This window comes from Planococcus citri, chromosome 1 (assembly GCF_950023065.1).
Source record: "Planococcus citri chromosome 1, ihPlaCitr1.1, whole genome shotgun sequence".
Lineage (NCBI taxonomy): Eukaryota > Metazoa > Arthropoda > Insecta > Hemiptera > Pseudococcidae > Planococcus > Planococcus citri.
This window is the reverse complement of record NC_088677.1, coordinates 88,630,745-88,647,370: the sequence shown is the minus strand read 5'-3', so window position 1 is coordinate 88,647,370 and position 16,626 is coordinate 88,630,745. Positions and strand designations below refer to the sequence as shown.

Genomic DNA, 16,626 nt, shown 5'->3' with positions numbered 1-16,626 from the left:
AAGACTTTCATTTTGAGTTGAAAATTGAACTGAAAAAATTTTAGCTCCGGAGGTTCCTCTGAAGTGAGGCTATATTATTGTCTTCAAAGAGAAAGTATTTTCGATAAAATCGCGGTTTTTTCGCACTAGCTTTTATCCCACCTGTTTCGTGAAGAATTACTTACAAACTTCCAAAATATATCTGTAGATAGTTGAGATTCTATACCCACCATCCAAGAACACTTTGTTCAAGTTCTGCCGATCTCTTGAAAATTTGCAAAATGCTTATTTTTGGGTAAATTCGTTTTCGGAAAATATTTTCATCTCAAACATTTCGCATTAATTATGCCAAATCAAACCCCGAGAAGATTCGCAATAAATAGGAGTACGAGATGGTTACTTTCAGGCCTTATTTATAATAGTCCGGCATATGACAATAGGAGTAATTGCACCCCCCCCCCCCCGCCGATCGCCCGGGAGAACTTTTTTCTTAAAGGAGACATCCTAAGGAACATTTTAAAGCAAACTTGCCCAAAAAAAAGTTGGCCTTACTTACAAAATGGCGGCCATTTTGATTAACAGGTCAGCCGAAATCGCAGATTTTGCGTTTTAACATAGGACTTGCACGAACTTTTTCAAACTTTACAAAGGTAGATCGAAAGAGCAAACAAAAATTTATCACCTGTCAAAATTTCAAGTGCTAAAGTGCGTTTTTCGATTTTTGGTGAATTTTTGAAAATCGAATTTAGGCCAAAAATGAGGGAAAAAATCAAAATTTTACCAAATTAACCAAGAAAGCTGAAATTTGGGATATACCCTATTTTCGACATGCCAAATCGATTGGAAATGGTTTCAACCCATTTTGAGCAGTTCTGGAGCCTCCAGCAGATTTTTGAAACTCGAAATTCCCACAAAATTCCATCAAATTGGAGTTGTAAAGCTGAAATTTATTCTTAAAAACTAATTTCAATTCGCTACGAAGTACTGCAGGTGAATTTCAAGTCATTTTGGAGCCCCCAGCGACTTTTTAAAAATTCCTGAAGCCTGCAGCAGATGTTTGAAACTTTAAATTTTCACAAAATTTCATGAAATGGAGATGGAAAGATGAAATTTACTCTACATTCCAATTTTAACACCCTCTGAAGACGACTTCAGATGGCTTCAAGTCATTTTAGAACCTCCAGCAACTTTTTTGAAAATTACTAGAGCCTCCAGCAGATTTTTTAAACTTTAAAATTTTCACAAAATTTCATCAAAACTGAGATGGAGAATCGAAATTCATTCTGCAAAATAATTTTAACACCTTTTGAAGATGACTTCAGGTGGGTTCAAGTCATTTTAGAGCCTCCAGCGACTTTTTTGAAAATTACTGGAGCCTCCAGCAGATGTTTGAAACTAATTTTCACAAAATTTCATCAAAACTGAGATGGAGAATCGAAATTCATTCTGCAAAATAATTTTAACACCTTTTGAAGACGACTTCAGGTGGGTTCAAGTCATTTTAGAGCCTCCAGCGACTTTTTTGAAAATTACTGGAGCCTCCAGCCGATGTTTGAAACTTTGAATTTTCACAAAATTTCATCAAATGCAAAGTAATTTTAACACCTTCTGAAGACGACTTCAGGTGGGTTCAAGTCATTTTAGATCCTCCAGCGACTTTTTTGAAAATTACTGGAGCCTCCAGCAGACGTTTGAATCTTTAAATTTTCACAAAATTTCATCAAATGGAGATGGAAAACTGATTTTTACTCTACACTCCAATTTTAACACCCTCTGAAAACGACTTCAGGTGGGTTCAAGTCATTTTAGATCCTCCAGCGACTTTTTTGAAAATTACTGGAGCCTCCAGCAGATGTTTGAAACTAATTTTCACAAAATTTCATCAAAACTGAGATGGAGAATCGAAATTCATTCTGCAAAATAATTTTAACACATTTTGAAGACGACTTCAGGTGGGTTCAAGTCATTTTAGAGCCTCCAGCGACTTTTTTGAAAATTACTGGAGCCTTCTGCAGATGTTTGAAACTTTGAATTTTCACAAAATTTCATCAAATGCAAACTAATTTTAACACCCTCTGAAGACGACTTCAGGTGGGTTTAAGTCATTTTAGATCCTCCAGCGACTTTTTTGAAAATTACTGGAGCCTCCAGCAGATGTTTGAAACTTTAAATTTTCACAAAATTTCATCAAAACTGAGATGGAGAATCGAAATTCATTCTGCAAAATAATTTTAACACCTTTTGAAGACGACATCAGGTGGGTTAAAGTCATTTTAGAGCCTCCAGCGACTTTTTTGAAAATTACTGGAGCCTCCAGTAGATTCTTGAAACTTGAAATTTCCCAATAACAATTTATCAAATGGAGTTGGCAAGCTAAAAATTACTTCGCAGACTACATGGTGGTTTCAAATGGTTTTAGGAAATTTCAATAAAAAACGTCATACAACCTTGCAAAAAGTTGCTGGAGGCTCCAAAAGGACTTGAAATTCACCAGCAGTCAACTTCGTAGCGTATTGAAATTAGTTTGCAGAATGAATTTCGACTCTCCATCTTGGTTTGATAAAATTTTGGAGAAATTTCAAGTTTCAAAAATCTACTGGAGACTCCAGTAATTTTCTAAAAAGTCGTTGGAGGCTCTAAAATGACTTGAACCCACCTGAAGTCGTATTCCGAGGGTGTTAAAATTGGAGTGTAGAGTAAATTTCAGCTTTCCATCTCCATTTGATGAAATTTTGTGAAAATTTATAGTTTCAAAAATCTGCTGGATGCTTATGGAATTTTCGAAAAGTCGCTGGAGCCTTCAAAACGACTTGAAATTCACCTGCAGCACTTCGTAGCGTATTTAAATTAGTTTTTATAATAAATTTTAGCTTTACAACTCCAATTTGATGGAATTTTGTGGGAATTTCAAGTTTCAAAAATCTGCTGGAGGCTCCAGAACTGCTCAAAACGGATTGAAGCCGTTTCCAATCGATTTGGCATGTCGAAAATAGGGTATATCCCAAATTTCAGCTTTCTTGGTCAATTTGGTAAAATTTCGATTTTTTCCCTCATTTTTGGCCTAAATTCGATTTTCAAAAATTCACCAAAAATCGAAAAACGCACTTAAGCACTTGAAATTTTGACAGGTGATAAATTTTTGTTTGATCTTTCGATCTACCTTTGTAAAGTTTGAAAAAGTTTGTGCAAGTCCTATGTTAAAACGCAAAATCTGCGATTTCGGCTGACCTGTCAATCAAAATGGCCGTCATTTTGTAAGTAAGGCCAACTTTTTTTTGGGCAAGTTTGCTTTAAAATGTTCCTTAGGATGTCTCCTTTAAGAAAAAAGTTGTCCCGGAGGATCGACGGCGGGGGGGGGGGGGGTGCAATTACTCCTATTGTCATATGCCGGACTATAAGAAGTAACTCTCGATATTTTCGCAGTAAAATCTTCACCATGCGTAAAATAATTGTTTTTTGTGATTTTCAAACTGATCCACCTACACTCGGAAAGTTGAAGTACCAGAATACTTATTTGAACATTGCATCGTAAATTTCGAGACCATCATAAAGATCAAAAAAATTTGAAAGAACGATGAAGAGTGCGACGACACGATTAATGACTTCTATTTACAAAGATGCTTGCCAACTTTTTAAATACAAAGGAAAAATAATTTCCAAGTTTTTACATTTAACACGCGTGATATTATATTGTCCAGTTGATAAAAATCAAAAAACATAACCTCAGCCAGGATGCATAAATTCGCATTTTGCACTTGACTCGAATTTTCGAGCATATCATTGGTAACCATAAGGAAAAATATCGAAATTCGAAGCAGAATAGATTTCGCTCACATTTGTGATGATTTCGAGTCATTCTGGAGCCTCCAGCAGTGCAATTTTTCAAAATTCATGGACGTGTTTGTTTGGAATATATACTTAGTCCAAATTTGGGCAATTTTGTTAAATAAGCTGAGAATAAGTCACAAACTAGACTTTTAGCTGCCCAAATTTATTTCCTCGTCTTGTGAAGAAATTTTAAAATTTCGGAGAAATCGGAAATCGTGCTGGAAACTCCCGCGGAATGACAGGAAATGATTAAATTCGGTTCGGAGGAGTATTTTTTTCTTTTTATCAAACAAAGAAACAAAACAGAGTCGCTGGAAAAATGAAGCAGGTACATTTTGGATTTTCAAAATTTTTCTAAAAAATAAATAAAAAACTCGATTTGGATAGCTGGAATAGTAAGATTACATACCCCTCGACATAGTGATTATACTATAAATAGCCAACAACATACATAGCACACAATTCAGAACAAATCTTACCAAGCTAGTATAGACTTCATGGCTGCAAAAATTTATAACAAAATTCCAAATGAAATAATTGCACAAAATTATTTTCTAAAACTCTGAAAAAATGGTTGCTAAAAAAAACATTTTATTCAATAGATGAGTATAAGTATATGGACGCTGTTACATAACTGAGTGCATTAGAAACTGAACTTTCACTACTTTCAGCGACTCCTTGTATTTTTGATTTATCATCTGCAATAGTCATGATCATTTTATATAGCATCATTGTTTCTTTTTAATTTTTTTTGTGTAATCAATAATTTTATGATGTTGTAAATAATTCTAAATAAATGTACAAAATACCTCAATTTTTTTAGAATGTATTTTTTTCTGATTTATTGCAATTATGTTTTTTGTTTTTTTTTTTTGATTCTATTATTTTTATTGAAGGCATTTATTTAAATATCTGTGTTAATCCTATACCTCTATTTTATTTCATAATATTTCATTTTATTATTCATTTTTTTTTATATCTTTGTTAGTAAGTAAATAAGTCGACTTTGTAAATGCAGCAATGCTGCCTGTTGCAAAAAATGAATAAGTTGATTTGATTTGAAGTGAGCCTAATTTATACAATGGTTAGTTTATTATGTGGACGTATCCGATGCTAACGTGGTATATGCTGAGCTAGCAAGGGGTAAGTGAATAGTTCCTTCTTGATATTACAAAGAGCCGAATCAGGTTACTGGTAATCTTTCACTCGCTAAGGAGTATTTCTCATCCTCCCTTTTTACATATATCTCAATAGTGCACGAATACAGTCTAACAATCTAAGTAATTTTGGGCTCAAAATTCTTCAAACAGAAATGCTTAAAAACATTTTTGTTGGAATATCTGAATATCTTGCGAAATTCCAACGTAAGTATTGCCTATTTTAAATAGAAATGATTTCTTTTCTAAAAATAGCATGGTTTTTATTATACTTGATTTTTTTAATTAGGTAAATGCAATCAATAAAATAGGACATAAGCCTAATTTGCGACAATTATGAATAATTTTTTCTTATCGATGATTAGTTATAGGTGTATAATATTATTGTAAAAACATCATCGAGTTAACTGGTGGGCGCAGGAGCAGGGGCAGGGGCAGAGACAGCACCTGTATTTTGTTCTTCGGCTGCTTGTTTGATGACTGAATCGTTATTTTTTAACCATTTTGCAATGGTGCCCTGCAATTCGTTCGGTAATACGTCTCCAGTCAGCACACTTTGGACAATTTTTTCCTTGGTAGCGGCGTCGAAAGTTTCCAAATCAACAGCCAAGGTATGTGACAAAACGGCTCTGAAAATAAGTAGGTATAAAAATAGGTAAACATTAATGTAGTACATTATTAAGAAATAACTAAATGGATTGAATAGTGCATTTAATTATACTAAGTAGTTAAATGTGATAAGGAAAGAAATTTCATTTTTATACTCACTCGACAAATAGATAATATGCTATGTAAGCTTTCTGGCATTTATCTTCCATACCTACGAAAGAGAATGAAAACCGCATTAAAAATTCCAACCTAATCCTCTTGATAAGATAAGCATTCGATTAATCCACCCAAATTATGTCAAAAATTTAATTCTTTTAAATTAATTATGCTACCTAGTTCATTAGTATAGGTACCTACGTATAAAAATTTGATTCAAATATCATAAAATAAAATAATTCTTACGGTCGGTGGTTCGAGCAATCTGGTATAAATAAATCAAAAACGAGTTCTTGTTGGGTACAATTTCAGGAACCGCTTTCAACGTGTAGTTGTAAATCTTTGCAACTTGCATTTTACTTTGAGCATCGTACTATGATATGAAAAATTGAGAAAAAAAGTTTAGCTGATTGAATTCGGTCAAATAAAATAAATCCAAGGGTTTTAATACTCACGAATCCAAGGTGTTCTAGGTTGCACAGTAGATTACACCACTGAAATCAAAATAATACGATTTTAGTATGATTTTCTACTGTAGTAATTTTGTCAATAATTAAGCTCCCTAGGTTCGCAAACATTATTGATTTTCTGAATAGACTGCGTGAAAAAATCAAGAAAATTTTGTAAGTTTTTGACTGTTTTTCTTGATTTCTTGAAATGAGCTGTAATTGCCGAAAAATTGGCACCACTGCGTTCCAAAATATTTTCCTAGTTTTAGGAATGATAATTTCCAATATATTTTTGCTGAATTTATGCGAAATATGTGCGAAGACAAAATTATTAAAACACGATTTTATCCTCAGTATTGACCTAATAGTCGGGGAGCCCGCTTAAGGATCTATTGCACCCCCTCTCGGTCGATCCTCCGTGACAAATTTTTTCTTAAAAAGGGAGTCCTAAGGAATATTTCTAGCCCCTGTACTAGAAAAAAGTGGCCCTACTTACAAAATGGCTGCCATTTTGATTGACAGGTTAGCCGAAATTTAGGCCAAAAATGAGGAAAAAATCAAAATTTTACCAAATACGCCAAGAAAGCTGAAATTTCGGATATACTCTATTTTCGACATGCCAAATTGATTGGAAGCTGTTTCAAACCGTTTTGAGCAGTTTTGGAGCCTCCAGCAGATTTTTGAAGCTCTAAATTCTCACAAAATTTCATCAAATGGAGTTGGAAAGCCGAAATTTATTCTGCGAACTGATTTCAATACGCTACGCAGTCGACTGCTGGCAGATTTAAAGTCGTTTTGGAGCCTCCAACGACTTTTTGAAAATCACTGGAGCCTCCAGCAGATTTTTGAAACTTGAAATTTCCCAAAATTTCATCAAAATCGAGATGGAAAGCCAAAATTTATTCTGCAAACTAATTTCAATACGCTACGAAATCGACTGCTGGTGGGTTTTAAAAGTCGTTTTGGAGCCTCCAGCGACTTTTAGAAAGGTTGCATGACGATTTTTGGAAAATTGAAATTTCCAAAAAGTAGCTGGAAGCTTCAAAACTGTTTGAAACCACAATGATGTAGTCGAGTTCAGATCATATTGAAATTATGAAGATTGCAGAATAAATTTTGACTTTCCATCTCAAATTGATGAAATTTTGGGAAATTTCAAGTTTCAAAAATCTACTGGAGACTCCAGTAATTTTTAAAAAGTCGCTGGAGGCTCCGAAACTGCTCAAAACGGTTTGAAACAGCTTCCAATCGATTTGGCATGTCAAAAATAGGGCACCTATATCCCAAATTTCAGCTTTCTTGGTACCTAAATTTGATAAAATTTTGATTTTTCCCTCATTTCTGGCCTAAATTTGATTTTCAAAAATTCACCAAAAAGGGAAAAAGCACTTAAGCGCTTGAAATTTTGAAAGATGATAAATTTTTGCCTTATCTTTCGATCAACCTTTGAAATTTCGTGCATGTGTCCTACGTTGGAACGCAAAAACTGCAATTTTGGCTGACCTGTCAATCAAAATGGTCGCCATTTTGTAAGTATAGGGCCAGTTTTTTGAGGACCTATTGCACCCCTCCCCCCCCGTCGATCTTCCGGGACAAATTTTTTCTTAATGAGGGAGTCCTAGGGAACATTTCTAGCCCTTGTACTAAAAAAAAATGGCCCTACTTATAAAATGGCGGCTATTTTGATTGACAGATCAGCCAACGAAATCGCAGATTTTGCGTTCCACCATAGAACTTGCACAAAATTTTTCAAACTGAAAAGTAATCGATAGATCAAGCAAAAATTTGTTACCTGTCAACATTTCAAGCGCTAAAGTGCGTTTTTCGATTTTTGGTGAATTTTTGAAAATCAAAAGGCCAAAAATGAGGGGAAAAATCAAAATTTTACCAAATTGACCTAGAATGATGAAATTAGGGATATATCCTATTTTTGACATGCCAAATCGATTGGAAACGGTTTCAAACCCTTTTGAGCAGTTCTGGAGCCTGCAGTAGATTTTTGGAACTCGAAATTCCTACAAAATTTCATCAATTGGAGTTGGATAGCCGAAATTTATTCTGCAAACTAATTTCAATGCGCTACGAAGTCAACTGCAGAGGGATTTCAAGTCATTTTGGAGCCTCCAGCGAATTTCTGATAATTACTGGAGCCTCCAGTAGATTTTTTAAACTGGAAATTTCCCCAAAATTTCATCAAACGGAGGTGGAAAGTCGAAATTCAGTCTGCAAACTAATTTCAATACTCTACAAAGTCGACTGCTGGTGGGTTTCAAGTCGTTTTAGAGCCTCCAGCGACTTTTTGAACAGTCGTGTGGCGTTTTTTGGGAACTTGAAATTTCCAAAAAGTAGCTGGAAGCTTCAAAACCATTTGAAACCACTACGTAGTCGACTTCATATCGTATTGAAATTAGTTTGCGAAGTTGGTAAAATGTTGCAGGAATTTCAAATTTCAAAAATCTACTAGAGGATTCGATAATTTTCAAAAAGTCGCTGGAGGCTCCAAAATGACTTGAACTCACCTGAAGTCGTCTTCAGAGGGTGTTGAAGTTGGAGTGTAGAGTAAATTTCAGCTTTCCATCTCCATTTGATGAAATTTTGTGAAAATTTAAAGTTACAAAAATCTGCTGAAGGCTCTAAGAATTTTCAAAAACTCACTGGAGTCTCCAAAATGACTTGAAATTCACCTGCAGTACTTCGTAGCGCATTGAAATTGGTTTGCAGAAAAAATTTCGGCTATCCGACTCCATTTGATGAAATTTTGTGGGAATTTCGAGTTCCAAAAATCTGTTGGAGGCTCCAGAACTGCTCAAAACGGTTTGAAACCGTTTCCAATCGTTTTGGAATATCGAAAATAGGATATATCTTAAATTTCAGCATTCTTGGTCAATTTGGTAAAATTTTGATTTTTTTCCCTCATTTTTGGCCTAAATTTGATTTTCAAAAATTCACCAAAAATCAAAAAACGCACTTTAGCACTTGAAATGTTGGCAGGTGATAAATTTTTACTTGGTCTTTCGATCTACGTTTGTACAGTTTGAAAAATTTTGTGCAAGTCCTATGTTGGAACGCAAAATCTGCGATTTCGGCTGACCTGTCAATCAAAATGTCCGCCATTTTGTAAGTAGGGCCAATTTTTTCTTTAGGACAAGGGCTAGAAATGTTTCTTAGGAGTCCCCCTTTAAGAAAAAAGTTGTCCTGGAGGATCGACCGGAGGGGGGTGCAATAGATCCTCATGCGGGCTCCCCGACTATAATGAAATAACACGAATCGACGCAGAATCTCAAATACTTTCATCTGGGATTGGGTCATTTTTTCCAAAACAGGTTGGTAGCGAAAGGAGCGAAAAACGCGATTTTTTTCGAAAATATACCCTCTCTTTGAGGGCTCATAGGTAGTCATTTCTCTCATGCAGAGGTACCTTCAGAACCCAAAATTTTTCAGAGTAATTGTTAACTCAAAATGAAGGTTTCTTTCTGCTGTAGTTGGTCAAAATACTAATACGTCCACTTTTTTTCGGGGCAATCCACCCTAATGTGCATATACGAGTACCTAGCATAAAAATATAATAGGTGAATATATTTTTATTTACTAATTGAATTTTAATAAAAATAAATTAAAATTATTTTTAAAAAATTTAATTGACAAAAAATAATAATAATAATTTTTTTTTGACAACTTACTGGCGTTTGGAATGTCTTTGAAATGGTTTCTCCATTTACGACGTGATTTCGTAATTTATTAAGTGAATCTGGAATACCATTAAAAAAAGGTCATTAGACATTCATAACCGTATTTCTTACTAAATAGGTTTAGGTATCTACTTATTCTAAATGCTCAATCATTGCTCATATTACAAGTACCTACATACTTTGGTGCTTAACCTATAATGAAAAAATTACCTTCAGTGACTGGATAAGTAGCATTACAAAGCTTGGCAGCAGCTTCTTGTTTTTTTTGTGCTTGTTGTTCAAATGTATCCGCAGCCGGAGAAGCTACCGCAAATACCAGGGCGGATCCAAATAACGTCACAAACACGACGAATTTCATGTTGAATATACTATGTAAAAAAAAGGAGGAAAAATTACTTTTAACGATGGGTAGGTAGGGTAAATGTGCCTAAGTTTGCGCACCTAATTTTCAAACAGCCACTACTTTTTATGAAAAGCAGCTAGAATATTGAAATTTGTACAGAAGGTTCCTCAAACATTTGGCTATGATTTGCCCCAGAAATAAAATTTTTAATCGATTTAGTTTTTGATATTTTGACCAAAAACCAAAAAAAGTCAAACGCGCAAACTTAGGCATATGCCTTCCTAAGATTGCGCATTCACCTTCTCAAGATTGTGCAAATGTGCACCAGTGAAAAACATAGAAATTCGTCAATATTGTTTAATTAATGATGAAAGCAAACAAAATGTCTCACATGAACGTGCATTTCAAACTTCTAAGTGAACCACACTGGAAATGCGCTCATATCTGGTATTTCCAGAATTACCCCTATTTCTCCCTAGCTTTTGACAAGGAGTAAACTCGATATACATGTATAAGGTGTCATTTCATTCAAATAAATTGGATTCTTAATGATAATTTTGAAAAGTATCATTATTAGTCTTAGAAAAGTAGCAAAAAATGAAAATCGCAATCTTAGGCACAGGGGTGTTTTTTTAAAAAATTGAAAAATTGAAACCTAATTAAAGCAGAAAGTACTTGAAATATGTGCTTGTTATAATCCCCCGACAATGACGAATCTAAAAATAGCTTATTTAGATTTCTACTGCCATTTCCATAAAAATTTTAACGTGCGACTTTTATTGGAAAAGTTATAAAAAAATTTGAAAAAAAAGTTTTTCGCTTGTCATTTCGCGACATTTGGTGCTACCATCACCAAAAAACGTGAAGTATGGTCATTTTGATTCTTCTTTCAAGTAAAGGTGGTATCAATGTTGTAACTCTCACTGGTTCTGAGAAATCGTTACTGCGCAATCTTAGGAAGCGCGCAAACTTAGGCACATTTACCCTACATATGAAAGAAAGCCCTCGAAGCGAAGCTTTTCAAGCATGATTTCCCCTTAACGACCTCGCTCACGAGAAAACCTCTCAAGGTGTTCATCTCCAATTTGAACGAGACCACGATATTTGAAAAGAGCATGGTCTGAAATCCTTAAAATCAAAATCCTAGTATCACAAATTGATTTTTTGATTTTTGGAAAAATTTTGAAAATTAAAAATCGACCATTTTTAATAATTTAGGCTTTTCAAAAAAAATATACCCACATTCAGTGAAAATAGGATAGAAATTATCCTGGAAGTGATATTAATCCCCTGAAACCGTATTTCACCATTTTTGGCCTTTCTGGAGCCTCCAGTGCGATTTTCGATTTCTCCAGATGGCTTAGAAATCGATGAAAATTCAGTTGAGATTTATCCTCAACCTGTTTGAAGGGTTCATTCACATCCGAGCCGATTTCCAGGCGAACTTCTGAAGCGCATTTTTTGACCGCTCCAGTAGGTTGGAAATTTTTAGAATTTTGCAAGAATGGTTGTATCTTATCTAAACCACCCCCGAATCCGAATTTTGCAATATTTTGAAGGAATCGAAAATCACCCTGGAGGCTTCAGAACGGCCAGAAATTATGAAATTCGGGTCCAGGGAGTTGATTTTCATTTCAGGACTAATTTCCATCACATTTTTATTACGGATAAGTTTGACTAGATTTTTTTAAGAAGCATAAGTAAGTCACCGAAAATTTATAATTTTGGATTTTCAAAAATTCGTTGAAAATCAAAAATTCAATTCGGACAACAACAACTGCTCTAGAATGGCTCAAAACCACCACTTTATCATCGCCACCAGTGAATTTAAAAATTCGTAAAAAAAAAAAAATGAATACAAGTCAATATTTCTACTTTTCTGCTTCAACTTTTTCATTGATTAAAAAAAATGTAAAATCAAAAATACTTATTTTTGAAATTAAAAAAAATATTCATAAGGTACTCGCAGCTGATTTTTTTTGAATGTTTCAAAATCACAATCTATGCTTCATTTAAAAAAAAAAAAAATCATTGAATAAATATTTTTCTATATCGATTCATCTTTACATTCTTACCTGGTTTTATGGCTGAATTCTTGAAACACTGAACACAAAAATACCTCTTCTGATGAACTTCTTCACCGAAATAATGCGTTTGTCAACAGCAAGTAGGTACAGACGTACAGAGCAAAATTGTTAATACTTTTAGGCACGTATTTAAAACGCAAAATCGTATGTATTTACAAATTCTTTGCGCTTGAAGTAGGTTTTTTTTTGTACTGGCGTTATCTCGTCTATGTGCCCACCAAAATTTCTAAAAATATCAAATTAATTGCATCAATGTAAAGTAAACGAGAAATTACTTTGGCAATCCACCAAGTACGAGTAGGTATGCACAATTGCACATGAATTCAGTTACCAGTAACGTCCTATAACTGATTCGAGTGTACTTGACTTGTCATTTTGTTTCTCGTCTAAAAAAATTGATCTTTCGAAGATTTCAAAAAGTTTGCATTTTTCAAGATATTCAGGGTTAAAGTTTGCCCAGTACAGGTGCTCAATAAATTTGAAGATGAACGAAATAGAGGATTTTTGGGTAAATTCGTGTTCTGAAAATATTTTATTCTCAAATATTTCGTGTTACTCTTCATAAAATCTTGACTAGACATAAATGATTGTTTTTGTGATTTTCAAACTGATCCATCTAGGACCTAGGTATACTAAGAAAGTTGTAAGTGTATACTTGCCTACCGGAATAATTAGATAGTTATTTGAGCATTTCATCGTAAATTTCAAGACCATTATGAAGGTCAAAAAAATTTGAAAAAACAATGTAGAGTGCGACGACACGATTAATGACTTCTAAGTATTCTATAAAGATTCTTGCCAACTTTTTAAATAGGAAGGAGAAATAATTTCGAAGTTTCTACATTTAACAAGCGTAATATGAATTACAACATCCAGTACATAAATAAGAAAATCAAAGAGTGTAACCTCAGCCACGATAGGTACATATTTAATTCGCCATTGACTTGTTGACTTGAATTTTCAAGGGAATCTTTGGTAACCATAAGAAAAAAATCTCAAAGCTCGGAGCAGAAAAAATTTCACTCACTCTCCTCTCCTGACCCATATTTTGAGAAATTCACAATTTTCAAAAAAAAAAAATCATAATATTTACCTATACTCTTCACATAGCCAAATTCGCCAAAGATTTACAATAAATATTGACCAATTCATGGACATCTTTTTCCATTTTTTACGCCTCATTCTGTCGTAAAAAATCATCGAAGAAATTTTCACAAACTGTTCAAAAAAAGTGAAAACTCGCTTTTTGAAAGAGTATTCCATCGTTTTCAAGCACAATCCCCAAATTATGAAAAAAATACATTAGACTTGATTCCATTATGAGTCGTTTCGAAAATATCGGCTAAAAATGTCAAAATTCTGAAAATTGAGCTTTTTTCGAAAGCTCAGTTTTCAAAAGTTTGGCAAAAATTTAGGAACATTAATTTAAAAGTTTGAAAGAATTATTCTGGAAAGCGTACATTCTTACGATTTTAAAAGCTGTGAACATTTCGTGTCTTGATTGGATTTGCAAAACCATGGGAGGTACAGAGTTCAAAATTTTGCTCAAAATGATTTTAAAAATGTTAAATCAATATCTAGTCGGGGGGTCCGCATAAAGACCAATTGCACATCCTGCCGATCCTCCGAGACAACTTTTTTCTTAAAGGGGGAGTCCTAAGGAATATTTCAAGCTCTTTTCCTCAAAAAAAAAGTGACCCTACTTACAAAATGGCGGCCATTTTGATTGACAGGTCAGCCGAAATCGTAGATTTTGTGTTCCAACATAGGACTAGCATAAAATTTTTTAAACCGTACAAAGGTAGATCGAAAGAGCAGGCAAAAATTCATCACCTGTCAAAATTTCAAGTGCTAAAGTGCTTTTTACGATTTTTGGTGAATTTTCAAAAATCAAATTTTGGCCAAAATGTGAGAAAAAAATAAAAATTTTACCAAATTGACCTGGTAAGCTGAAATTTGGGATATACCCTATTTTCGACCTGCCAAATCGATTGGAAACTGTTTCAAACCGTTTTGAGTAGTTCTGGAACCTCCAGCAAATTTTTGAAACTCGAAATTCCCACAAAATTTCATCAAATGGAGTTGGAAAGCCAAAATTAAATCTGCAAACTAATTTCAATACGCTATGAAGTCGACTGTAGGTGAATTTCAAGTCGTTTTGGAGCCTTCAGCGATTATTTGAAAATTACTGGAGCCTCTAGTAAATTTTTGAAACTTGAAATTTTCCAAAAACTTCGTCAAATGGAGATGGAAAGCTGAAATTGACTATGCACTCCAATTTAAACACCCTCTGAAGACTACTTCAGGCGGGTTCATGTAACTTTGGAGCCACCCATGAATTTTTGAAAAGGAGAATTGAAATTTCTGGAAGCTTCAAAGCCACTTGAAACCACCATGCAGTCGACTTCATATTGTATTGAAATTAGTTTTCAGAGTAAATTTCGGCTTGCTAACCAATTTTGGGAGAATTTCAAGTTTCAAAAATCTATTGGAGGCTCCAGCATTTTTCAAACAGTCGCTTGACGCTCCAAAATGACTTACACCTCTCTGAAGTCGTCTTCTGAGGGTGTTTGAATTGAAGTGCATAGTTAACTTCAGCTTTCCATTTCCGCATTTGATGAAGATTTGGGAAAATTCTAAGTTTCAAAAATTTACTGGAGGCTCCAGCAATTTTCAAAAAGTCGCTGGAGGCTCCAAAATAACTTAAACCTACCTGGAGTCGTCTTCAGAGGGTGTTTAAATAGTTTGTGGAGATAGATTCCGCACATTGCGATGTACTCTGACAAGCACATCTCCATGTATAAGATCGTCACATGTGCTAGCTACCTACTAAAGGCCTAGCAGTACCTATCTACTGAGAGATTTGTAGATATCCTGGCGACTTACCGCCTCGTTACCTACTTTTCTGACACTGAGTGTATTTACGTATCACAACACAGACATTTATCTTAATATGTAATAATCATCTTACGAAATAAGAAACATCTTCAGTTGTTATTTGTATCGTTTATTTATCAAGTACAAAGTAACAACTTACTCAAGCTAATTATTATACTGGCCTGCACAGTATTACGAAAGGAGAGATGGCATTTCATGCCTTAGAAAGTGCAAAGCACATCACCACGGGGAATGGGAACGATACACGGATGTGGGAAGGTCCATATAATATGTTACTCTTTAAGAAGAGATTTCCAATAAGGATCGGCAGTCGTTTTATGTAATAACTCCTGGACCCGAGTGCATCTGCACGACTCTATCAGCATAACTGGAACCGAGATCATATTACAAAATAGATCACTTGATCGTAAGCTTCACCAGTTCATATTTCGATATATGACTGGACTTGTGCTACTAATTTGACTATTAGATTTACACAAATGCATGATGTATGTACATGCCTACATCATCTCCAGAACACTGATAACCGATGTTATATTGCACCTCGGGAGTAATAAGGTCACATCTCAAAAAGTGAAATTTTATAGGAGAGTGATTTTCTTTTTTTTGAAAACTTGATTCATTATTTTTATCAACTTATAATTAATTGTGAGGAATAAATAGCACCTCATTTTAAAGATCTGGTATCCCACCTTCATTTAGCATAAGAACACATTGAAAAATAAAATCTAAAAGAGGAAATATTTCAATGTTTGGAAAACATTTTGAGTTATAACCTTTCATTAAAGTTGATGTGGAGGCGAAAGGAAGCGTCCAAAAAAATTTCATGACACCAATGTTGTAGAGAATTAAATTTCCAATCGACATAATGTAGTTAGTTTTTTTCTAGAGTGCTTAGTTTTTGAGTTTTTCTCAAAAAACTAAAATTTCATGATATGTGCAAATTCATTTTTCTGAAAAGTGATCAATTTTTTAAAAAATTTCCATTTGGTACAAACAAATAAAAAATGCACTCCTTGTGACTATTTCTAACTGACATTCATTCAAAACAATCAAAACTATTTGTTAACACTTTGTATGTACAAAATTTGCTCAAAAAAGGTGGAGTTTTTTGAGATGTGCCCTTATAACTCCAAACAACTTGCAATGTTGTTGAGATTTTGAGTTAGGCCATTTGCGTTTTTTACAAGATCCACATAATGTACCCAACTCAAAGTGTAATTTTTGGTTGAGGGGGGTCATACAAACCCCAAAAATGCAAAAACATCAAAATCAATTTTTTTTTGAGATGTGACCTTATTACTCCCAAGGTGCGATATCATCAGGAGTCGCCAAATGACTCGTATCTCTAGCGTTTCTCTTCCAACACGAAGTTGTGAGAGAATTAATCCGCTAGATGTCGTATTACGGAACTATTTCTAATGTTGACTA

The 16,626-nt window shown here is 34.2% G+C and overlaps 1 protein-coding gene across 1 annotated transcript in view; it reads right to left on the bottom strand.

Annotated features, from left to right (window-relative positions):
* Positions 1 to 4,381: 4,381 nt before the first annotated feature.
* Positions 4,382 to 16,626, bottom strand: part of LOC135840100 (uncharacterized) — a 55,722-nt gene continuing 43,477 nt past the window's right edge. The window contains exons 3-8 of the mRNA XM_065356448.1: positions 10,078 to 10,235; positions 9,859 to 9,926; positions 6,185 to 6,223; positions 5,976 to 6,102; positions 5,733 to 5,784; positions 4,382 to 5,593 (exon numbers count right to left, since the gene is read on the bottom strand). Of these exons, the coding sequence (XP_065212520.1) occupies positions 5,368 to 5,593; positions 5,733 to 5,784; positions 5,976 to 6,102; positions 6,185 to 6,223; positions 9,859 to 9,926; positions 10,078 to 10,225 (660 nt within the window). The 5' untranslated portion in view covers positions 10,226 to 10,235 and the 3' untranslated portion in view covers positions 4,382 to 5,367. The remainder of the gene's footprint in view (positions 5,594 to 5,732; positions 5,785 to 5,975; positions 6,103 to 6,184; positions 6,224 to 9,858; positions 9,927 to 10,077; positions 10,236 to 16,626) is intronic.